At 31.4% G+C, this 25136-nt stretch overlaps 1 protein-coding gene across 5 annotated transcripts in view; it reads right to left on the bottom strand.

The window, feature by feature from the left end:
* Positions 1-25136, bottom strand: part of LUBEL (Linear Ubiquitin E3 ligase) — a 66374-nt gene that overhangs the window by 9668 nt on the left and 31570 nt on the right. For 4 of the 5 annotated variants that reach the window (XR_010844622.1, XR_010844623.1, XM_014425280.3 and 1 more), the window contains exons 5-20: positions 23360-23512; positions 18341-18422; positions 18209-18270; positions 18031-18135; positions 16901-17945; positions 16618-16688; positions 16399-16512; positions 12818-12907; positions 12572-12667; positions 10404-10667; positions 8776-8968; positions 5680-8291; positions 5392-5595; positions 4692-4970; positions 1349-1438; positions 1111-1238 (exon numbers count right to left, since the gene is read on the bottom strand). Coding sequence is in view for 2 of the 5 variants with exons in the window: in XM_014425280.3 (XP_014280766.1) it covers positions 1111-1238; positions 1349-1438; positions 4692-4970; positions 5392-5595; positions 5680-8291; positions 8776-8968; positions 10404-10667; positions 12572-12667; positions 12818-12907; positions 16399-16512; positions 16618-16688; positions 16901-17945; positions 18031-18135; positions 18209-18270; positions 18341-18422; positions 23360-23512 (5588 nt within the window). In the remaining 3 variants the exon portion in view is untranslated. The remainder of the gene's footprint in view (positions 1-1110; positions 1239-1348; positions 1439-4691; positions 4971-5391; positions 5596-5679; positions 8292-8775; positions 8969-10403; positions 10668-12571; positions 12668-12817; positions 12908-16398; positions 16513-16617; positions 16689-16900; positions 17946-18030; positions 18136-18208; positions 18271-18340; positions 18423-23359; positions 23513-25136) is intronic. The other variant, XR_010844624.1, reaches the window with a different exon arrangement.

Here is a 25136-nt window from a genome sequence, read left to right as displayed (position 1 = left end):
ATTGAAAGGTTTCAACTGTTAAGAGTATTATGTGTATAATAGAAGTGTCTCAAAATGAACTATAAAAGTGCCTCAAAATAAAAATGCCTTTCAGGAACCTAATTTTAGGGGGTAAGAAGGACTGTTTAATCCTGAGTCAGGGTTTAGAGTGGTCTGGAAATGGTTCAATTTTTGCTTAGTGTTCCATTAACTTCCACAGGTTGGAAATCAACAGTTTAGTGGGAAAATATGTAGGCTCTAGTTAAGCCAGCCTATTTATCAAAAGTGATTGCCCATAGATATAGACGGATTAGTCACTGTCCTTAAATTCCAGTGGTTAAAACATATGTCATGAGAAATGATTCAATTGAACTAGGCAGAAAGAGACCTATTATGGAGCTATACTTAGTCTATTGATGCACCATGAAAATCATGCAGCTACTGTGTTTGTTGTGGAATTTAAGGAAGAGTTTTTATAAACAAAGACAAAGAGTATATGTTTCTGTTAATAGACGTCATGATCAACTGCACTCAGAACCAGGCATGTTTCTTTGTTCCCAGCAGTATCATAGTGTTGCCATCTACTGTTTTATTTACAAATCAAATAATAACACTTATTTTCTACATGATTCCCTCCAGAATATCTGGAGGCAATAAGTTGAATGTGTAAAAAGAGCAAAAACAGAACTAATTTAATAATATATGTATATATAGTTGACCTTAAAAATTGATATATAGGAAGATGGTCAGGGTTGCGGTCAAAGGAGAAACAAAAATAGTTTACAACTATTTATTTTCCTGTATAGGAAGATGGTCAGGGTTGCGGTCAAAGGAGAAACAAAAATAGTTTACAACTATTTATTTTCCGACGTTTCGCCCCACTTTGTAGGGCTTCATCAGGGCTGTTCAGAGCAAACGGGTGAACCTCACATCAACGAACTTCACCCCTAGGTTCACTCGTTTGCTCTGAACAGCCCTGATGAAGCCCTACAAAGTGGGGCGAAACGTCGGAAAATAAATAGTTGTAAACTATTTTTGTTTCTCCTTTGACCGCAACCCTGACCATCTTCCTATATATTAATTTAATAATAATTGTATGTATTTATAATTGAAATAATATATGAACCCTACTTTGATTTACAGTTAGGGCAGGTTACCCCATTTTCATCAAGATGCTGTGCTAATTGGTTTTCTGGATCATTCTGTTTTAACCAAGCTTGATATTCATCACAGCTCATTGTTTCATGTTCTTTCTCCCACTAAAAATGAATTAGTTGAGGGTTTTATAATAGTTAATTATGCAGAAATTTATATAGTTTTAATTCAGTTTTTTTTTTTTTAGAAATAAAAAACAGTTGTCAATACTCACTGGCTTCATACATTTAGCACATGTTACTGCTTTACAGTCAGGACACATAAGCCTCTTTTGTCTTGGGTTTGCTATGTAGCCAGAAGAACACTAAAAATTATAAATACAATTTTGAATAAAATTAGGTCTGCTATTTTTAATTGTGTGGATAAGTTAAAAAATAAATTAACCACAGAAATATTGAGATGTAGAGGAATCTATGAGAAGGTGGATTTGGTTGAAGAAATAACTCAAGTATGGGTAGCAGTAATTGCTCTGACCAAGAGAAGGTTAAAAGACAAAAGTGTTGTGAAATTTAGGGATTTTTTTTTTAAAAAAGGATGAAGAATGTGTTGTATAAACAGAGGTCAACTATCAACTGAGACAATCAAAGGAATGCTTCCCCTCCATGCTAGAGAAGCAATGTCGCCATCTACTGTTTTATTTATAAATCAAATAATAAAGCTTATTTTCTTCTACAAAAGGTTGCAAGCAAATATATGATAACTTCTCTGGGGTGTAACAAAAGTAAAATATGCTAAAGTTGGAGTCTGAAGTATCATGCCTGATTCAGATGGACCATGTAATCCATATTAGGAAGGAGTAGTTTTCCAATGAGTAATTGATTAGTTAGGCTATTGAGAAGAGCCTAACATTTCACATACTTTGTTGTCTAAGACCGGTCTATCAATTTGATCAATAAGTGAAAATCCATAGTTTACTACATCCTCGTAAAGGAACAGAACTCTGTATGTGTTAGTAATGTTTGTGAGAACCTCATTAAGAAGAAGCCATTTTTTTTACATGATGATGTTTCAGCAAAATTCCAAGAAAGCTACAAAAAAGCAAAAAGAAAATAAATGCACCTTAGAATTGAAAGTGTGACGATTAATTAAGATTCTATGAAAAAATGAGCCAGACTACAATCAGAGATAATTTCTAGATAGGATGAAACATAAAATCAGAAGAAATTATCATATCGCTTCAAATCAGCTGTGTTTTATGCAATAGAGCAAGTCTTCAGGAGGGATGGTACTTTGTGTAGGAAACTAGGTGGTGTTGTTGAGATGTGAATAAGAGGATAATAATGAGAATTTGAAAAGTACCTATAATCCAACCTAATTGTCAGTAATAAAATAATTAAAAGTATTAGCAGAAGGAAGAATTAAACATTATGTTTAAAAATAATTTTTTGGTTAAATATTAATTTTTGTTGCATAAAATATAAAGCTTGAACTAAACTTCTCATATTATACACACAGTTTTATTGAATGCTGATGTTTCGATCCACAATGATATAATTTGTAGGCTAATAGATAGAGTAGTTTGTTATGTCTCTTCAAATTAGATGTCTTTAATGCAATAGAGAAAGTCTCCAGGATGGATGGTACTTAGTGTAGAAGACTAGCTGTTAAGATGTGAACAAGAGGATAATAATGAGAATTTAAAAAGTACCTTTAATGCAACCTAATTGTCAATGATAAAAAGTATAATGATCGAACTGGACTATAAGTATAAGGACTGAACTACAATAAACTAAATTTCTGAAATCATACACATACAGGTGTAAGTATGCCAAGATTTTATCATTTTAATTTCATATGATTATTCTTTTCTTATTTATATATATATAGTTATTAGTTATATATAGTTTTAAATTTGAGACAAAATGATGCATTGATTTACATAGTTGTATCAAAAGTCGAATTCAACCTAAAAAAAACAAAAACACGTTAGCAAAAGGGACGAATGCTCTTGGAATAGTATTAACCAGTGGTTTTGAGTAACTATGAAAGTGTCTCTAGAATAAGCTTGTTATAGAAAATGTTCAGTGTTATAGTTTTTAACTTGAATTTTCACTGTGCATTTAGCCCCTCATTTTTCCGTCTGACAATTGTGTCTTGTGAGGAGTCCAATTTTTTAAAATATATTATTATATTATGTTCCCAATGTATATCATTAAAAACAAATTCAGTTGATCTGATCAATATGAACACATTTTCAATCAAACTTTTTCTACATTGACATATTGCTTGTTAGTTTTTTGCTTAATGGTGTATTCTTAAGTAAACACCCAATTGAAAATCTCAACAGAAAAACATTCTAAGGGGAAATTAAAATAGGAATTTAGCTTTGAAGAATTTTTTTAAATACCCCTTTTTGTATAATGCCTTCCATATTTTTTCTACTAAAACATAAAATTGAGGTAGTTTTAAAAAGTTGGAAAATTTGATTGTACTTTTCATAATAGGAGTATAAAATCATTTAATACAATTAGTTTTCTCATAGCTTTTAATTATGGACAAAATTTTAGGTTTTTAATTAGAGTAGTTTAGTTTTTTATGTATGTCAGCATAAATATAAAGAGTATTTAGCGAGTTTAACTTGATTCAAAATAGGTTATGAAAGCTTTTCATGTTTTAATACTATAAATTAAACAATAAACTTGATTATTATAGAATTTGTGTGTTTTATACACGTTTTGAGTTTTTATTCCACAATTTTGTGCATTCTGGGTTTTTCACTGCACTAAAATCCGTTATCTATTGGCACTACAAAACCAATTTAAAAAGTTTTGTATGCTTCTTTTTAGGTTTGGTACCAAAGCTACAGATCACCCCAAAATGATTCCAAACCCTAACTTTACAATAGCTGGGAAAATAAATTCCATTTTTTTTTTTTTATATATACTACAATATTTGGAAAAAATAAATCATAGTACAATAAGTTGCAGAGTACTTTATAGAAGGAATAATTATTGAGAGAATATCCCATTTTTTGTTAGTAGGGAAGGAATTCAATTGTTGAAATAAATGGATGATTTCAATGTTCTCAAGTGATATCCTATTATATACCTGATAGTTTATCGATTCAGAGTTTATCAGAAAGCATGAAGTTATCCAAAAAAATCAAAATGACTTTTTTTAAAAATAATTTATGTGTACATGGTTTCAAATAAGAATGAAAGAGGAAATTTGAAATATTATGTTTTTCATGAGCCTGGGCTATGAGCTCCTACTTAAGACAGTCACTTTTTCATAGCTGTGATTGTTCATCTAAGTGCAGAACATGAATGTGAAGTGATTCTGGTGATTTCAGTTGGCGTGAAACTAGAGGCAGGAGATTAAGATAAAATATCAGGACATAAGCGAGATAGATCAATACTTTTAATAGGAAATTTCCAAAGCTATTTTTATCCTTTCCATTGTTGATTTAGTTAATTAACAAATAAATAAAACAATAACTGTTGGTACTTACTGTTGCTTGAAAATGAATATAAACATTAAAATACAAAGTTGGAAACAGAGAGTTGTTATTGATACATTTTCTACATTTCAATGAACAATGAGTTTGAAATAAATACCTTGATACACCACTTGAAGTTGGGGTCCTGCATTAATGTTCGGTCTCGTAGTTTTCTTTGAAATAATTCATGCACATTTTCTTTTACCAATCCTTTCAGAAGTATATCTAGGTGGCTAAAATAAGTAAGAACTTTGTCTTCTTCCAGCTGAAGAATATCTGGTTCTTTACAAAAAGGACAAGTGCAATCATTTATGTTTTTTTCAGTAATTTGGAGAGTAAAATAATTGTTGGCACATTCATGGCAACATCTATGTTCACATTCCAACATTGAAATCATCTGAAAATTAAAAATGATAATTGTAGAGAACGCATGTTATTTTCATAAATATCTCATCAACTATCTAAAACATACTGTTTATTATCTATGATTATGTTGGTGATATAATTTGAATAAGATTATATTTTGTTTTGTAAAAAATAGAGTTTGTTGTATTTTTGTAGTTACCTTTTTTTAGCAACTGATCATTCTTTTTTCTAACTAAACATTAGATGTTATTCAGTTAATTAGATTTACTTGGACACGTATCATGTATATAAAACAGGCACGTACATTGCAAATAAAATTGCAGGGTACTGCTAGTTATTTAATATATTGATCAATATATGTAAAACTTCTATTTGAGTTGCCATGTAAACGGGAATCATATTTGTCAGATGGTGTAACATCAAAAAACATCCAAAAGTAAGATAATAGGTACCTGTTTTACAGAGTATTTTCCTGCACATAGCTGACATTCCTGTTGCAGAAAAGCGATTGCAGATTCTAAGGAATCACAATCATTTGCAGCAGCAAGTATAGCACCGTCATCTTCATCTAAATTAAGTTCTTTTAATTGAAGAGCAATTTCTGCTTGTTCATATGTTGCCACAAGACCTTCAGCTAATAACCTCCTAGCTTCCCTCTAAGCATGATCATAAATACTATTTTTGGACACATTTTACAAAGACATCAAATTTAGTATTTAATGGATATAAATGATACTTACCTGAGTCAAAATAATTTTGGAATCTTCTTGTTTCTGAAATTTGCTTTCATTAATAAAAATATTTTCTATTTTTTTGGAATTGTCATAGTTAGAATTGGTTTCTTCCTGAGTTTTCTCTTCTTCAGTTAAAGCTACTGCTGGATCATTTATTCCTTCAATTCCTATTTGCAGTTTTTCCACAATTTCCGTTTTATTATTATCATTGATAGAACATATTACTTCTATTTTTTTCTCTTCTCGGACTAAACCTGCCACAGGAGCATCTTTAATTTGCATTTGCAGTTTTTCATTGATTTCTGGTTTGTTTTCATTGTTAGAACAAATTTCTTCTAATTTGTTCTCTTTTTGGACTGAATCTTCAACTGGAGCATATCCATCATTTTGCATTTGGAGTTTTTCCTCAATTATTATATTATTATCATTGTTGGAACGTATTTCTTCTAACTTTTTCTCTTCTTGGACTAAATCTACTATGGAAGTAAATTCTTCCTTTTGTATTTGCAGTTTTTCCTCGATTTCTGTTTTATTTTCATTGTTATTATATATTTCTACTAAAGCTTCCTCTTCTTCAACTAAATTTACTGCAAGTGCATGTATTCCTTCATCTTGTATTTTTAGTTTTTTTTCAATTTCTGTTTTGTTATCAATACTAGAATGTATTTCTTTAGAGGTTTTATCATTTATGACAGGTGCTACAACAGCTGTTCCTTTTTCTAAATTACTAATCAGTTCTTTTTCAGCTATATCAGTGTCTTGCAAAAAGTTATGATCACCAGCTAAAGATGATTCATCACCTATTTCTTTTGGTTCAATTTTTTTATTATTTACCAATTTTTGTAAAAGTTCAGTTTCTTGCTCACTATAAGTTTCAGTTGAAGCTCGTAAAACACTAGCAAATAGAGTATGAACTATTTTTTCGACTACATCATCTTTAGTCAAATTTTGTTTTAAAATATCTATTAGCTCAGTCTGATTATAATGGAATAAATTATTTTTCAGATTATTTTCAGTATTGGTTTTAGTGTTATTCTCCACTGGAATTGTGACTTCTGTTTTATCTTGTTTTATAGATGAATTATTTTCCTTCTCTGAATTTTCTTCAGAAATTTGCTCTCTTTTTATTTTAACCATTTGGAGAGGAGGATCTTCTTGATCAATATAATCAGCACTTTCCTCAGAAAATTCATTGCTTTCTCCATCATTAATGTCAGAATCAGATTTTGAACTTGTACTGTTTGCTTTGGAAGGATAACTATTTTCAGATGTAGTGTATGAAGTGGTGTGATTTTGATAATCTTTTATGCTATTTTCTTTAGTCTCTTTAACTGTAGAAGCAATATATTTTGCAAGTAGAACTTGTTCTTTATTTGTGATGAGACTTCCATCACTCATGTAATTTGATTCATTTTCTTCATTAAGAGATGAGGTGGAACTATTTGAAGTGGGAATTTTTACAAAATTTTGATTGATTTTGTCTTTCATTGTCCATATCTGTTCATTATTGGGTGAAATAATTTTTTCATTACTATAATTAACAACTAAATTATCAGTTTCTTCACTCACAATGGGTTCTACTGGTTTTTCTATTTGTTTGTTTATCCTTTCACTAGGAAGTAATTGATTATCTATTTTATTATGTGGTTGCAGATTCTCTGATTGACTCTTTGTTAGTGGGTCAACTACAGCTAGTTCAGTATTTAGTTGATTATAATTATTATTATTTATTACATCATTTCTTTTTGAAGTATGTTGATAAGTTCCAATTTCCTTTTGTTTTTTATCAGTATGCATTATTCCAATATTTTCATAAATATCAATGGAACTTGTACTTTCATTTTCTAAAATGTTTACAGTAGTATTTTGATAGATATTTTTATTTTCAGAGCCACTAGAATGCAAACTTTCAAATGATTCATTGCTTGTTTCTGAATTACTTCTAGATAGTTTTAAATGTTTATTAATAGAAGAAGCCTTATCAATATCTGATGTTGAATTAAATATGATTTCTTTTGTATCTCTTATCAAATCATCTGTACTATGACTTAAAATATCAAGTTCAACTGTATTTTTTTGATTGAAACTGAGATTTTCTGCTTCATTTGATTCAGAATTATCACTGTGGTCATCATTAATTGAAACTACTATTGGTTTTAGTTTTATTGTGACTGTTTCTGGCTCATTTCTTTGGTGTTCATTACTGTTTTCACTTTTTACTGAACTTGATTGAATTGGTTCTGGTTCATGTAAATTGTTGATGTTTTCATTATGCTGCACTGTCATGCTCAAATTTTGTTCACTACCGTATATGTTTTTTGTACCTATTCTTAAGGATTTTTCATTTGCATTATAGAAACTGGTTAAATATCTGTGAATATCAGATGTTTGGCGTTTTGCAGAAAAATCAAAATTTTTTGTACTTGTTCGAAACTTTGATTCGGATTCTAGGGTATTGCTTCCAATTAAATTTAACTGTAACATTGACTGAGAAAATCTAGCTCTATTATTTATATTTACATGATCAAGCCAGTTTTGTATACGATCAAAATTACTTTCTATACTTAAATCCACACTCACCTCTTCTGAATTCTTATCACCCTGCCCATCCAACTCACCTGAAAAAATATTTATTTTTAATAAATTTTTAAAATCTAATTTTATAATTTAAATTAGTCATAATTGAACCCACTTATACAATAAACAATCAACCAGCTTTTTTATAAACTATATCTTTTTTTTTTTCCCAAGAATTCACATTGCAAAACGTAAACCCAACACTCTAAAATTCTTTACATAGTTATTAGATATAGTTAGATAAATAAAAACTTGGGTATTTTTTGCAAAATGAAAAAATATTGATATAACTTATAAAATCTGACAACTTTGTTGAGTTAATTTTTGTTATTATGGTTTAAGGATTATGTTGGGCTTGGGCACATAAAATGTCTGTTCCTAGGATTTTGGATGGGATTTGACGATTTCTTGATTAAGATTTTTTATTGGCTATCCAACTAAATTCCATTAATACTATATTATTGTTGTAATTTTTACTGTTCTACTTAATAAATTTTTAAATCTTAAAGGTATGCATAAAAGTACCATGTGCTAACTTTGTGATATCTCCATCATCATTATCCGCTCCTTGCGGAGGTCCCCAAATTCTCATTAAAAATGGCTTCAATTGATTTTTGTTTAGTTCTTTGTAAGCTTCCTCTAGGTTACCATGATTGGCAGTGAGAACAGTTACTATATCTTCCCTTGAAAAGTTTCCTCTAGACAAAAGCTCAGCATACTGTAAAAACAAAATTAGCTTTATTTTTTTTATAGAATTTTAATCTTTAATAAAATTATTGTTTAATATTTAAGCAATATTTATTTTATCTTTATTACTTAATGGTTTCTATCAGTTGAGAGTTATTTCACTATTAGGATATTAGAATAACAATAATGGTGTTGCATCAGGTATAGGGAAAGAAATATCAAGTGGTTAAAAAAAAAACAACTAAATCTTACTCATGAGATACGTTTATATTTTTATAGATGTTATTGGACATGATTGTTGTGGATATGTTATTTACAGAAACTAGTATATCTATTTTAAAACCCTTTGTACATGTAAGTTTTTTGTATCACATTATGCAGACTTATGGTAGCCTATGTATAATGTAGTAATACTGATGTAAATATAGAATTTTGTGATTGAACAAGAATGTTTTGGTGGATTAAGGGTGTTGAAGAATCAGTGGGGTCATTGGGGACAGTAAGTTTGAAATGAGGTAATTGCTCACAGCAAGTCCTGAAATTTTATTAAACTTACAAGATAAATGGATCTGCATCATAGTTTTTAGGATTTTAGATACATAAATGCTGGTTGACCACATTTTGTTTTTCAAATTGGGAAAGCTTTAGCAAGAAGTATATTAGTAAAAAAGCTTTCATTGACAAAGGAATATATACCTAAATTATGAAGAATTTAAACTCCTCTCATAAATGAAAGCAATTCGTATGATATTGATAATTGTGGCTAACTATTTGCAGGGAAGAAAGGAGGAATGTAATAATTGGAATTATTGATGCAGGAAATGGTGGGATAGAGAGGATTTAATTTTTTTTTTCAATAATGATAATTTATCTACTGATAGTTTGACCATGGTTTAGTTTGGCTTGTTCTTGTGGTATAATCATCTCTGATCATTTAGTTGATATTACTGTGATTTATTGGTTCGTGGTTCAGATAATGTCTGAATTGGTATAACGTTAACTAGTTGGTAAATAATTTGAAAGAGTAAAAAAATTGATTTGGAATCTCCTAGTAGTAATCTAATCATTATTATTATTATTTTTTCAAATACACTTTTTGTTCATATCTTGTACGCATATCTGAAAAATGCCTGCAAAGTTGTTGTAGAAAATAAGTTTTATTATTTGATTTGTGTTCAAAATTGTTTGTTTGTAAGCTAAATAATTTGTAAATATTATTGTAAATAAAATAATATATGGCAACACTGCTTATGGGATATGGGACTAAGTGGGTTTCCTTTGTTCTGAAGTTTGTCTGCTGTTGGCATCTATTAGAGGCACATGCTCTTAGTCTTTGTTATAAAAAACCCTTCCTGGTTCACAACAAAAGTTGGATAGGGCATTTGCATACTTCAAACTACTATGTTTTATAGAAAAAAAGTCAAAAATAGGTTGACTCATTTTTAATTTTATGAATAAGTAGTTACCTTTCTTTGCCTTTGTTCTACACATTCTGTCACTGCTGCCCAGACATTACCATTATGGACTCTAAGTGCTTCTCTTGCTTCAGAAGCTGAAATAGTACCAACTATATTTTCTTTTCTCTCTTGACCATAGTTTGTACCTAAAGTAACTACTGTGTCTATCATATTTCTCCAGTTTTCTTGAAGCCAGTTTATAGGATCTCCATCTCCACAGTGAAGCAAGGCTATAGCCAAGTCTTCTGCAGAGAATTGATGTTCTTCTGCCTCCTATAAAGAATGTTGTTTCATAATTTACTTTAAGGTCATCAGAAGTTAAATTTAAAGATAAAATTAATTCAAGTGAACATATGAATAAATTTAAGATACTAAAAAGTATACAAAATTATGAACTAATCAATTTCAATCAATAAAAATCATAAATAATCAATCAGTAGTAAAATATCAACATTTATCAAAAATGTTGATAAATAATGCTATTTATTAAGTATATAAGGCATAGAATAATTGAATTGTTTATTTTAGAAAGAGAATAAGCCCCCAAAATTGGTTTTGAATAAATTAGAGTAAAAATTTCAGCACAATTTGAATTTTTGAAAATTCCAAAAACAACAGCGTATCCCATGATCAATAATTTCTTATAAATCTAATACAAATAATTTTTTCAATTTTTCAGATTTCTCCCCTTTCTAAGTTGTATTGTAGAAACCTGCCATTATTCAAGAACAGCAGAAATATTACATGGATTGCCTAAGAACTCCAGCTGCAGATGAATTTAACTTTTGAAGGTATAAATTATCAATTACTCAATGAGAATCAACTTTGTGTATTAAGCAAATTATATAGCCTAAGAAGATATTGAAAATAAATTTATTCTCTCCTATAGCTATCAACTCGTAAATTAATGTACAGATTATTCATTAGTGACATGTTAAAACTTAATATTGTAAATTATCTTTCAAATATGAATAGTAGATGTTTGTATAATTATTTTAATAATAAGTTTACACCTTTAACAGTGTAAAATGATAAAAATTAAAACAAATAAAGAAAAAATTAATAATAATAATAGAAAAAAACTGAAAACAAAACAACACTGATAACTCTTAATAGATGAAAAAATTAGACAAATCTATATTGATGGGAAAAAAAGTTTTGCAGGTAGCAGGAGAGCGTATTTTAAGGGTTCTTGGATTAAAAATATAGGTATGAATATGTAAAGAACATTCTACCAAATCCGACTTCAGGAAAACTTTTGCCTGAAAAAAATAACTGGAAGTTTTTGTGATAATTTGAGTCCCTCAAAGCATTTTTAAAGTTGGCCCAAGCAGCAGATTCTATAGAAATGAGCGCCAATCAGGAGAAGACCAACTGCCTGGATGAAGGACCTGTATCAGAATTGGATATTCAAACACCAGTGGAAGTCGTTCAGTATAAATTTGAAAATGTGGATCACTTCACCAGTCTAATGTCAACAAGAAGTCGTGGAAACAAAATTTCTCTTAAAATAATCCAGCAAATTGTGAAGGCCTATAACACCTTTTTATTTTGGTCTCAGCAAACACCTGAGAAGTTCGGCCATTTCCCAGCGCACAAAATATTTCTTTTATAAAAACCCTCATTTAGGCAGTATAAGACTCCAATGGGAGTCTTCGCCGAAAAAAACACTCATCAGAGCTGTTCTTATCTATGGATCGGAGACCTGGAGCCTCATAAGCAGCGAAGAGTAGGAATTCATCGCTTTCGAGCGATGTGATGAGACACATTAAGCCAGGAAGACAGCATTGGGCTGATTATTTTAAGTTACTCGATTGAAGGCTCTATCGGACAAGAGGATGAGATAGACCACAACTTGGATGGAAGAATGCTGTCATTCGGGATGCCCGAGACCTGCTGAAAACCCACAACTGGCAAGCGACCACCCATTATAAGGTGATCGGGCGAAAACGTAAAGAGCAAGCTGAGCATCACATCGGTCTGTAGCGCCTATGAGTTAGTTAGCTCTTTGTTTTTCGTCTGTAATTCCTAAACGTACCTCATTGCGAAAACGTTATGGCGCGATAAATAAAAACATCATTAAATTGGGCATTGAATGAGCACCATAACTGAATAATTGGGTTAAGTGGTACGGTTATAACAGTTTTAATTTACTAAAATAATTTATATTTACTCACTCGCAACAATTTCACCATTTCGAGGCCTTGCTTAACCTGTTTTTGTACCAGGGAACTGATGTATTCTGGAGGTTGGGATCCTGCTCGTTTTATGCTCTGTAAGCAGAAATAAGGTTACTATACCATTTGTAAATCCTCGTTTTAAAGACAAGAAAATAATTAGAGATTACTGAATACCACACCTCAAACCTAAAATTAAGTTCATTACTATTAAATCAACTAATTAACTACTTAATTATAATTAACTCTTTGGCTGAACTGGTCTGATGATCTCCGAATCGTATCATACTTCTTTTGCTCTGGACTTTGTGATCGAGGTGGTGTCACTGGCAAGCTCTGAAAGAGGTAAAGTATTTTCATTATATTGTATGTGATTAGATAATACAGTGTATTTAATACTAGCTATGCCCCACGTAGAGCTAGGGAAAAAAATAGCTGTAGCTAAAATTATAGTTAAATTAAATGTAAATGTTAGGAATTTATGTTTTAGTCATTAATGCCCAATAATTGAAATAAGAACCTGGTTTCTTATTTCAGCCTATATATAGGCTAATTTATATAGTATCATTAGTTATAGGCAAACAGATAGTAACCGACCTCTTAGTTTTTAATTCATAAAAACTGCTGTATATTTCACTATGGCTTTAACTACTATCTTTTGCCCAACTCTGCCCCCGCGGTTTCACCCACATTAATTTTCGATTATAAATGTCTTATCCATATTAATGATGATTATATTTACTGAATGACTACCAAACTTTAAGATAAAAAAAAAGCGATTTACCAGGAAGTAAGTATTTAGTAGAAAGTAATAACCTGTTAGTAACTCTCTAAAATATAAAATAATCTTTGAAATCAAAAACTTCTAAAATGTTCAGTATCAATTCTTGTACACATTATCAACGAAAAGGGCCAAAAAGGAAATGAATTTGCGTTTGAAAATAGTGTTTCACTTATTGTTATTACTTCATCAGATTTTATTTGAAAAAATCATGCTTTCCCATAATGTTTTTTAATATAAATAATTCTAACTCAATTTATCAGTATTCGTTATTTTCTTTTTTAGCACCTTTTATATCTGAACATTATTAAATAAATTTCTTTGTGCCTCATAGCTCATCTACTGGCTATGCAAACAGTAATTTCACACCCATAATTGTGCTGTAGCTTGTCGGCGCAAGCTTATTTTTTCTGCTCAATATTGTTACTAGCCCAATGGGGCTGGTCACCCCGGGAAGTGCTCACTATTACTCCCGAAAGGGAAGGCCTATGCAGGAAAGGATGCAGAAAGATGGAAAGAAGATTGATAGAAGTTAATGTTGGCAATCAATATATGTATTTATGTGTATGGATATGTACGTGTGTTAATATACAAATATATATTCGCATCTTATTTAAATATTTATATGGTATTTTGTCTAATTTCTGTTTTTGCATAAATAAAAGGCTATTTAATTTCATTTCACTGTTATTTGAGTTCCAATTTGTTGTAATATGAATTTATAAATCCTAAATCCTTCCTAAATAAACCGCCTATGTAACAATAACGCCTACAGTAAGAATTTTTCAAATTGTTTCCAAGTTATTTGTAATAATATATATATTGTGTAATTGTCACCATGATAATTTCAATAAAGCCGAAATTATTAATGGTAGTTCATCTTTTGCCGCAGATGGGCTATATAGTATGGCATAGAACATATCACATAAAATACATCTTTTTCAATCCATACCTTATCGTCCATCTACTACAAAAGAAGAACGACCATTAAAAGTTACTGGTTTATTGCAATAGTCATGGCAACAATTACAGTGACGTGCCTACATATGTAAGCCTTTTATTATAAGGTTACTGCGCTGAAAGATTTATTTATTTCTACCTTTTCCTGCTTTTTAAGAAATACAGGTGTGCTGCAGCAGTTTAATATTACTGTACAATTAAACAAGGCATCCTGTACATCCGGCTGTTGCTGTAGGAATATTAGTAATAATAGCTTCTCATATCCCCGGACGTATGTATCTATATAAGTTGCGCAGTCTGGAGAGGGAGATTCTCACGGAGGAGCCTTGTTGATTGAACCCCCCTTTGTTCATAATGATATCCACACTTTTCTGAAGATTTATAGCCAAACCCATCTTCGCGAGCATCCTTTCATTACCCCACAGTAAACTGATCTGTTTAGTTGAGTAGATTTCTTCATGAATCTTGATTTTGTTGAAGTTCAAGTGAGCAGAAATCACGTTTTTGGAGTAGGTTGCCACCAATTCATGACCAACTTTCTTAAAAGAACTTACTACGTCAAGGTACACCGCGGCGCGACCCTTTTTCTTACTATTTACTGTTTCTGATTGTGTAAATGATTCTTGCGTTGATTTGTATTCTCGGTGACGGCGTATAATCGATTTTATTGTTTCTTTGTTCGTTTTTTTAAGGGTTTCTAATCACGATGCCTGTGTGTAGAAGCCGAATAACTTGGTTTTTTAATGAAATGCCAAGCCAAAACAGTTTAAACGATTTTGATGAAAATTGCTTGAAATCTTCAGCTTTAAGCCTTTTCTTTCTTCGTACATTGAATACTACCAAAAAAAAAAAAGCTGTGAAAAAGAGAAAACTGCTTTCAGTTGACAAAACTACTACTTTACAAGACAGTAATACAACCTATCTGGACTTATACAATAGAACTGTAGGGGACGATATTCAATGCATCATTACCTTACTGTCCCACAGGTCTCAAACCTTATTTAATCCAAAATTCACCGCATTCGTAAAGAAACTCACTCATTATCCTAATTCCTAAGCACTATTTTGACCGTCTGCGACTAGTGCCCTTACTCATCCTCCATTGGCCTTTATCTATTTCAAAGTGTGGTAAAATTACGAATTTTGGTCCATAAAATGTCTAGTTTTTTCATGTTTGGAAATACTTCAGCATGTAATAAAAAAAAACATGTTTTATGTGTACCTTGCTAGAAATTAGTCCATTCATAATAGATTTTAAAATACGGAATACGGTTTCAAGCCGACGTCACAATCCGGACAGTAGTATCTTGTTTCCTTTCTCACTGTTTCCCTCTTATTCGTTTCGAACAGCATAATACACAAAGTCTATACGGTTTGGCCTTATTGGCAGTTGACGGAATAATATCGATAAAATATCTTTATGAAGCTCTAAACTCTAGTGTTAAGGATCGTGTGATCGGTTTCAAGTCGACGGCAAACTGAATTCAAAATTAAACTAAGTCTCCTTCTTCAGTTGCAATAATCTTAGGGAAACAGAGGAAGCAAAGAATCTTGCCATAGTCTTGGATATCTTTGGTAGACTAAACAGTTTGAACGCCTTATGCGCTTTCCCCGTGACTGTCACGGGATAGACCATTTGATATTCGACGCTCTGCCCTTGGCCTTCACGGGATACACTATCAATGGGTTAATATCAGTGACGGGGTTGATAGAGAAGCGACAGGGTCTTCCAGAGTCTTGTTTTTTCCTTCACAGGAATGGGTGGAGGGAAGGGGGTACCTGCTCGGTTTACAGTTCCTCTGGCTAAATGTAAATAGGAATGAATGTGTTTAATATGATATTTTAATTTAGGCTTTGATGTTTTCATTGTGTAAGAATATAATATTGCACGAAATTTTCTGGGATTTATTAGAGATTTTTTAAAAATTATATTTATATATATTACAGACGCAAGAAATTTGTAGTCACATATTCACCATTTGCTTCTGAGTAAAATATAAATTATTTTCATAAGTTGTATATAGCCGTAGGATTTTATAAAATCCTATCTTTAAGTAGAATAAATAATACAAATTTTTATCTGTACCTGTGTATCGCTTAGAAGAGACTGCCTACTCGTCGATCTTTGTGGAGTTTTCCAGTTACCGTAATCAGCTAATGACGTCGCTCGTTTCAATTTACGACCAGCTTCTTCATATGTCTGACCAAATAAAAAAATATATCTATGTAATAGTTATAAAATAATTGGTTAAATAAATTGATATTCATCCGAAAGCAAGGAGGGTTGACGAGGTTAACCCTTTACCTGTGTGGAGATACTTTGAGGGGGCGGAGATGTTCCTTTTGAGGTTAATATTCGGTTTGATTCTGAGATACCTACAACACATTTTCTTATCGATTTCAAAGAAGGAGAAGGGATGTAATAAACACTGAGGTGTTATGAATTTAACATTATTATTTCAAGGATTATTTAAGGACTTTTATTTCAAAATAATGTTTCCTTACATATAATGGTAGTTAATTATATTTTGTGATATTTCAAGAATACAGTTTAGATCCTATACAAAATGAAATAGTTCTTCGCCTACCTCTCTTCTCCTTCAACTCCTTAGTAGTGTTCTTAGGCAACGTTTCGTTTGCTAGTTTATCTTCTATGATTAATTTTTTCATGAAGTCTTCGGTAGGTGGTGAAGTTGTCGTTTTGGATAATTTTGGTTTTGCAGTTGTCTTACAGCAGACAGTACAGACCCTCGTTCCTCCTTGGTTAATGAAGGTGCAATGTTTACATTCCCATTCATCATCAGGAATGGGTCCAAGCTCCTCCTCATCTTCTTTTTTTGTCTCAATTCCATTTATGAGATCGTCTTCATGCTCTGACTCGGTTTGTCTTGCATTTTTTACTTCCCTTCTACTTTCGTCTTTCGCACTACTAGAAGTGTTGGTAAAAGAAGATTTTTTTCTCTCAATGTCTGTAAACTCTTCATTCCTTTTACTTTGTCCTTTAACTGTTCTTGATCCATCAAATCTATTAGACTTTGATATCATAGGTTCAGATTTCTTCCGTGCCATGTGCATGTCTTCCACATCAGACATGATTTTTCTAGTACTTTTGTTAGCAACAAAATCAATATCACTCTCTATATCAGACGTTTCAGAATCCTTAATTCTTCCATCACTTTCGTCATCATACCCTTTATTACGAAGGACGTCGTTAAACCTTTTCTGAGAACGAGGTAAAGAATTTTCTAAGTCACTTTTTCTACTTCCGCGCAATGACATCGATCCCGACCGGTGTCTTCTACTTCCACCAAAATTAGACATAGTTTCAAAATCTTTTCTACGATTTCCTTTATTAGACGATGTTTCTGCGTCTGTGCGCCTTCCCCCTCTTACAGAATGGGTGTCATCAAATCCGTAACTCTTTGGGGTTTTTGCCGAAAGAGTACTGAATCTTCTTTGACGTTCCCTGTGCCAACCAGCTTCACTGTCACTATCACTCCACTCTTCTCTAGGAGGGTATCGGTTTAAGAAAGCTGAGCTTTGCCACGTTCCAGCGGCTGGCATTCCGTTCCAAGGATTCCACATTGGTTGTTTCTGACAACTAGGACAGTTAAGATGTGCCATTGACTGGGACTAAAAAAAAAAGAAAAGATAAATGATGAAACATGTTATTTTTAATATTCAAGCTTTAAACTTAATTCAAACACTTTAATTTCACCTGCATCATCATCCCGAAATTAGGAGGATTAAGACTGTTGAAGCTACCCGACCTTGTTCCTCTTTGAAATTCCATCCAATCCTGACAACCATTGCAGTTCGTTACCTGTGAATATTACAAGTTCTGTCAATAGCAATAAATCTTAATGATGATCCAAATTGTCAAGTCAAATACGTACAGAATCGTGGAACTTCATCATGGAATTGTTTACGGGTAATTGGTTCTGTTGCTCGATGCCGTCTGGAAAGGAAAGAATAGCATTGTAAAGAAGAATATTCACTATAGAGGCTAAGTCTCAAACTGAACTTACGTGGGACTATGGGTAGCTGCCTTCCGCCAATCATCCTCTTCAGGCTACCCATGAATCCCTGCTTTGGATGCATTTGTTCCCTCTGAAATAACAACTCTATCATCAGTTTTCATTTTCATAATCTATTCTATAAGATATTTTTAAGAGGTGTGGTTTCAGTTACTTTTTGATATGTCATCAATATTAATAAATAATCGTTCCAATGAAGAAATAAATAAATATATATATCATGAAATAATACATCAGTTCTAGCGTCTATTGCAAAGCAATTCCCAGCTAAGTGGTTTGAACAAAGTTACAATTTACTTAACATTTTAGTCATTATTTTTTTGGTTTATATCTTTGTTGCAACTCTGATGATGGTTTTTTGTTGGCTGCAACGTTTGCTAATATAACACACAAAAATATTTAAACTTGTTTGTAAATTAATAGACCCTATAGGATCTGTGATAGAAATAAAAACAAAATTGAAGGATAGTCTCAAGGAACCATTAAGAAGCTTAGCAGCGATAAAGGATTGATGTGACGAAGTCAATAAGAAGAAGATATATTAAAAATCGAGCATAGTAGAAACAATTGATAAAAAATACTTGCCAGGAGCCGTAGTGTTTAGTGGAAAGCATTCGACAACTATACCAAGATTTAATAATTTTTTATAGTCATCACTAACAATCCTCTAATTGGTTCGTATATATTTTTAACTCTTCCTATCACCATTTGTCATCACCCTCTCACACGCTTTCTTCTTCTAAAATTTGTCTACTTTTTATTTTTTATTTTCACCCTCCTGTAACGTTTTCTTTATAAAAAACATTTAGTCATTGTTGTAACAGCTTTTTTAATTCTGAGTTTGACCGCCATTAGCGCTGTATCGATTAGGCGTTTGATCTTCCAGCGAACAGGTTCGTTTTTATTCTTTTTTTGTTTTCTTTCCCCTTTCTTTATTTTACTCTTTCCCCTTATTTTCTCCATTTTCCTTACCCGCATTATAAGCTTTGTACACTATACTTATAATTTGCCTCTTTATCATCTATTATTGTTACATATATTTTCTTACCCTCAATTTTCATTTTCTTTTCATATTTAAATTTTAAATTAATAATAACTAATATGTTCATACTTCTTTGGATTATATAACTTTATTTTTATTTAATTTCCTTAATTATGTTATTTTACCCAATTTTTCAATTACCTATGTATACATTTTATTTCCCGCTTCTCTCATCACTTCATTTTATTAATTCTATTTTGTAAAATTATTCATTTTATGTGTAAAATTATTCAGTTTATACTTTCTTTTTATTTTTCTATACTTACTGTGCTTGTTATCTTGTTCTGTTTTTAGCCCTGAAGAAGGCTAGAAACTCTAGCCGAAACGTTGGCACATTAAAATAAGTTAATCGTACTTATTTGTGTTTTTCATTGACCGCACCCCCAACCATCTTCTCCTCATTCATCATCCACGGTCAACTATCTCTCATAATTATGAATCCACTAATTTGTTTAAGAAGATATGTAAAGCATTCCGTCTCTTAAAAGAAATAGTAGTATAAGATATGGTTATTTCTGTAATTGTTTTTTAAAATTAAATTACTTTTTATTTTAACGTTTTTAGTTTTTCATCAATTGACATTTTTTTAATTGATTGCCTTTGACTACAATTTGGATGAATGAGAATAGGGTGTAAATACTTTTGTTGAAGTATCGTATCGCAAGGAGTTTACTTTGGTCGTATCACAAAGTCTATAGTCACCCTAATCGTGGGACACCCTACACTCCTTCAAAGCAAAAATGCAGCCAAAAAGAGCAGGCCCACGAAGCATAGGCTTACGTTGAGGAATAATAGAAATGTCCGCCATTGTAATTTAAACTAAACAGAAGGTAACTAGTGATTGGCTCGTAATATTCTCATACTCCTCTGCCACTACAAAGTCCATTATAAGGCCCTCCTTCTTGACTCTACTTTTCTTGCCACCTTACTCCCTCCATTATACTCCTTCTTACGAGCAAATGTCAAGCATGTCTGAATCAAGAAGGTAGCCGAGTGTCTCCGTCAATACCTATCAGTTAAGAGTTGTAATTAGTGTGAACTTAAGTTAGGTTTGAACATGTTACTGGTCTATTTATCTATGATTCTGTTTAAAATTTGATGACATAAATTATGAAGGTTATGCAACATTATTCATTGTACGGTTTGGTGTAATGTTGAAACAACTAATTATGATCTCTTTCGTCATTTTAATGTTTATACTACTAACCGTATATTTGCAACCTCCTATGTCCTATTCATGTTGATATCAAAGAATAAAGTTATTTTTCTTTTCATTTAATTTTTTTACATTTTATCTGAATTATTCTGCCCCAATAATGTCTGATCTCCTGTAATTTCGACTATGATCCTCATAAGTTTATTGTGTTTCTCGAACAAGTATAAATTGGTGACAGTGCCACCAAAATTAGAAATTAATTTTCTGAAGTACTTTGCTTTCCAAGGATTTATTATACATTTATATTATTATATTATATTATGTCAATACTACGATTATTTCCGGAAAAACATTTTCAACCAAATATTTTTTTTTTCTAACTTAGTATATTATCAAAAATTTTTCATGGTTTATGTTTATTTATTTTTTAGAAGTTTTAACAATGAGAGATGATTAATTATTTCAAAATTACTATTGAGTATGCTATTTTGAGTATTCTGCATTAAGTCCTGTCAAAGTCTTTCAATAAGAATAGGAAGTAGTTAGTATGAAAGATCGTTAAATTTTCGATGATACAACAAGTTTATTAAAAATTATTTTACCCGTTTCCGAGAAAAGTGTAAAATTGATGTATAAAGTGGCACATCCAGGAAGTAGATTTCACTGAAAAAGTTTCTGTAACATACTATAATTACATATTTCTAGTTTTGTTCATCTGTTTGAACTGGGTTGTTCACGTGGACACATATCGAAACCATTAGACTTAGGTTTTTGGACTCATAAGAACTTAGAACTTAGAACGTCTATTTCTGTCGAAATCTATGGTTCAAGATTTTACACTAGCAGTACCTTCCCTTATTTCATTGACGTGTAAATAAAAGTATAAAACTTTTGCCAAGTATTTAGGTCTCTATAATTTCCTCCCTATTTCTATTGGCTAAGTATATGATTACCTATCTTTCAAGATTTGAAAATAAATTTTATTTTTACTAAGATTTGTCATTTGAGAACAAAACCTAGGGTAGCGACCGATTTGAGAGACATGTGCGTTCGAAAAAAAAAAATCAAAAATAAAATGAATTTTACAAAATTAATACTGCACTATTTTTACACTAATCAACAACGTCTCACTAACAAATTCCTTGAGCCAAATCAGACCAGCCATTTTCGAAATAAGGCACACTATCCCATAGCCAGTGTATTTTCAAACTTTTAATTTTTCTATGTTGTAAGAAACGTTTTAGTACAGGATATAAAAGAATTGCGGATTTGGTACTAGAAAATTATTATTTCTTCAAACAGTTAAGCAGTAAATTATTTAACTATTTTTGAAAGTAATTCTTTTTATTTATTTTATTATTTACAAAGGTTGTCATATCACATGTCCAACGTTTCGCCCAATCCAGTCATCATCAAGGACAACGTTAATTTTAGTTTCAAAGCTTCAACATTAACTGTATGAATCTTTGCAGGCTAATATGCCCAAGTAAAATAAACACAGTCAAAGTAAATCTGAATTTACCAATATAACATTTAATAATAAAATATATTCTTAATACATTATACTTTATTATCATAAACGTAGTACACATAATCATTTCAGAAAAATAAATCACATAAATTCTTTTATCTGGTACCAAACCCGTTAATTTAATGATAGAAAATTATAAATTTGCAAATGAAGTTGGTTTTGGAAAAGAAAGCCTCAAATAGACTATTTAGTCACCGAATCTCACAATCCCTAAGACTTTGATCAAAATTGGATAAATGGTAGCAGGTATTTTGGCCGATATGGATTTGATAACATACAGACGTAAAATGCGAGTGAAAATTTTCATTTTTGAAAACAAAAATGTTTTTAATTTCTATTCAAATATACATCGGCCCTAATTTCGGTAATGAAAACAAAACATTGTTAACTTACCCAATACATTTTGTTCCTCAGAATATAATGTCAGTGTCGATCGCTTAACACTAGATCCCCAATAGATGATCGAAAGTGTCCAAAACGAGACTTATCTTCCAAGTTCAATTTATATCATGTTTTTTCTTGTCTCTAACATGACGAATGTTTCACATCTACTTAATTAACGTCAGGACTTCATTTATAATATTAATTAATTACCGAAAACTCTTAATTGTCAAACAATAATCTCAATAGTTAAAACGTAATAACGATCCTACCAACAAAATGTGACTGTGTGATATGCATACTAATGGTGACTTGCCAACATAATTTATGGAATGCCGTACGGGAATAAAAGAATACTTATTTTATATGTATTTTAAATAACGTTGGGAGAAGTGAATTTTTTTAAAAATTTCATCTGAATTCAGATTCGCAAACATTAGTTGCTAAATTAAGAATTGATTTTAAGAAATATATTTATTCGAGTGTTAGACGTACAGAAAAAAACGTGCATGTTTATAATTATATTTTTAGCAGTGAGAAAGCTCTATGTCTTGAAGCCCGACTGCACCAGATAATTTAGTTTCTCATAATAACCATGTAACGAATCTGAAGTCAGGAGATCCTCCAAAGGGTCTCATTATGTGGGTACCAGTACCTTCATTAGATTGGGAGATACGTTTGATGGTTCAGCCTAGTTCTTGACTGCAGTATTCTTGTATAATCATTGGTCTCAAAGAGATACTGCTTTAACAAGTACTGAACCCAAGACCCTTCCAGAATTTAACGGCACAGTGTTATTTATGAAAATATAGGTTGAATGATTCCAAGTATAAACTGTTATGAATTATAAACAAAAAAAAATGTTGTATAATGTTTAGTTTGAGTTGATAAATAATATACCTGTGAGATTTGGGGACTGGGAGGTATGGGAGGCGGTAGTGGTGAGTGCTGTGGACGGGGCGTGCCTCTCTTGTTCCTCCGGGGCGGCGGCACGGGCGGCGGTTGGGGCTCTCCCTTCGGCGGCAGTGGCGGGAGTCCTCCTCCTTCCAACTCCTATTAGTAAAATAACAGCAATCAATTGAACACATATTGAGCAAGGACTTTTTGATTGTATTATTGTGGTTATTCTGCTAAAATGGCAGAATGATTCCAGTTATGAATTTATTACATGCCCCGGCGTTCCCTCCTAAACAGTGTAGCAACACTTATTCCTAATCAGTTGTTCAATATGTTTGTAATGAATAGACAGGATTTTTATGCTAATGCATCTTTTGTTCCCTTGCTTTAAATTCCAACAAATCTCGAAAAAAATTCGAATTATGGAAAATACATTTAAATAACACTGATTATATATATATAAATAGTTGACCGTATAATTGAAAATATGAAAAAGATGGAGTTGTGGTCAAAAAAGAACAAAATGGTTTTCAACGATTTATTGTCCGACGTTTCGCCCCACTTTGCAGGGCTGTTCAAAGACGATAGGTTAAACAGGCATTCAATTGAATTACAAGCCCGGACCAGCCACAGACATTGAATGCCTGATTAACCTATCGTCTTGAACAGCCCTGATGAAGCCCTACAAAGTGGGGCGAAACGTTTAACAATAAATAGTTGAAAACTATTTTGTTCTTTTTTTACCTACACTAATTTTACTTTGCACAAAATTACACGTTTTGGGGCTTTTCCACAATTTTGCCTGTTTTGAGTTATTTTTTTCTCTTTTTGAGCTAAATTTTGATTTCTGTTGTTTAAAATTGAATGATTGAACTAAATTTCTCATGTTATACTCATATAGGTCTATGTATACCAATATCTTTCATTTATTATGTTTTCCTAATTTAATTTATTATTTGAAATTGACAAAATTTAGGATAAGCAATGAATTGATTAATATTTGAAGATTCGAATCCGTCTAGCTTGTTATGATTACTGGGAATATCATTTATTTGTTTTTTTTATTATTATATAATATTACCTATGTTTATTATTTTAAATAAAAATCTAACACCAAATCAATCGATCCAATCAATATGAATTTACTTATTCATTTTTAATCAAACTTTTAAAGGATTACTAAATTAACTTATTACTTGTTAGTTTTTTGTAATAGTATAATAGTCTGTAAATATAAAATTGAAAATCTAAGGGTAAGAACATGTTACGTGGAATTTTAAGGGAAATTAAAAGGGAATTTAGCTTTGAAGAATATTTTTAAATACTGCTTTGTGCATAGTGCCTTGCATATCTTTTCTAAGACTTATAATTGAGGTAGTTTTAGGAAGTTTAAAAATTAAATTGCACCTTTCATAATAGGAATGTAAAATCATTTAATACAATTAACTTCCTCATATCTCTTCATTTAGGACAAAAGATTAGGTTTTAATCAAAATATTTTTTAGATTTCTTTAATCTGTAAAAACTAAACCAAAGGGTAAACGACCGAGGGGCTGACAGAAATAGAGATGTGAGGATTGCTTTCAGACTGATTTAATAGATTTGGGGTAGGAAGGGCGTCACTGGGCAGATGTATCTAGAGAACGATTGGTGCTATCGGCGTCGAGCCTTCGGGTTCTCTAAGCCTTTATTATTATAATGAATGTAGGGAGTATTATTGATATTATAATGAATGTAGGGAGTATTATTAATATTATAATGAATGTAGGGAGTATTATTA

The sequence above is a fragment of the Halyomorpha halys genome, unplaced genomic scaffold (genome assembly GCF_000696795.3).
Source record: "Halyomorpha halys isolate HHAL.00 unplaced genomic scaffold, Hhal_1.1 Scaffold505.1, whole genome shotgun sequence".
Lineage (NCBI taxonomy): Eukaryota > Metazoa > Arthropoda > Insecta > Hemiptera > Pentatomidae > Halyomorpha > Halyomorpha halys.
The sequence above is the reverse complement of the archived record's forward strand: the minus strand, read 5'-3'. Positions and strand labels throughout refer to the sequence as shown.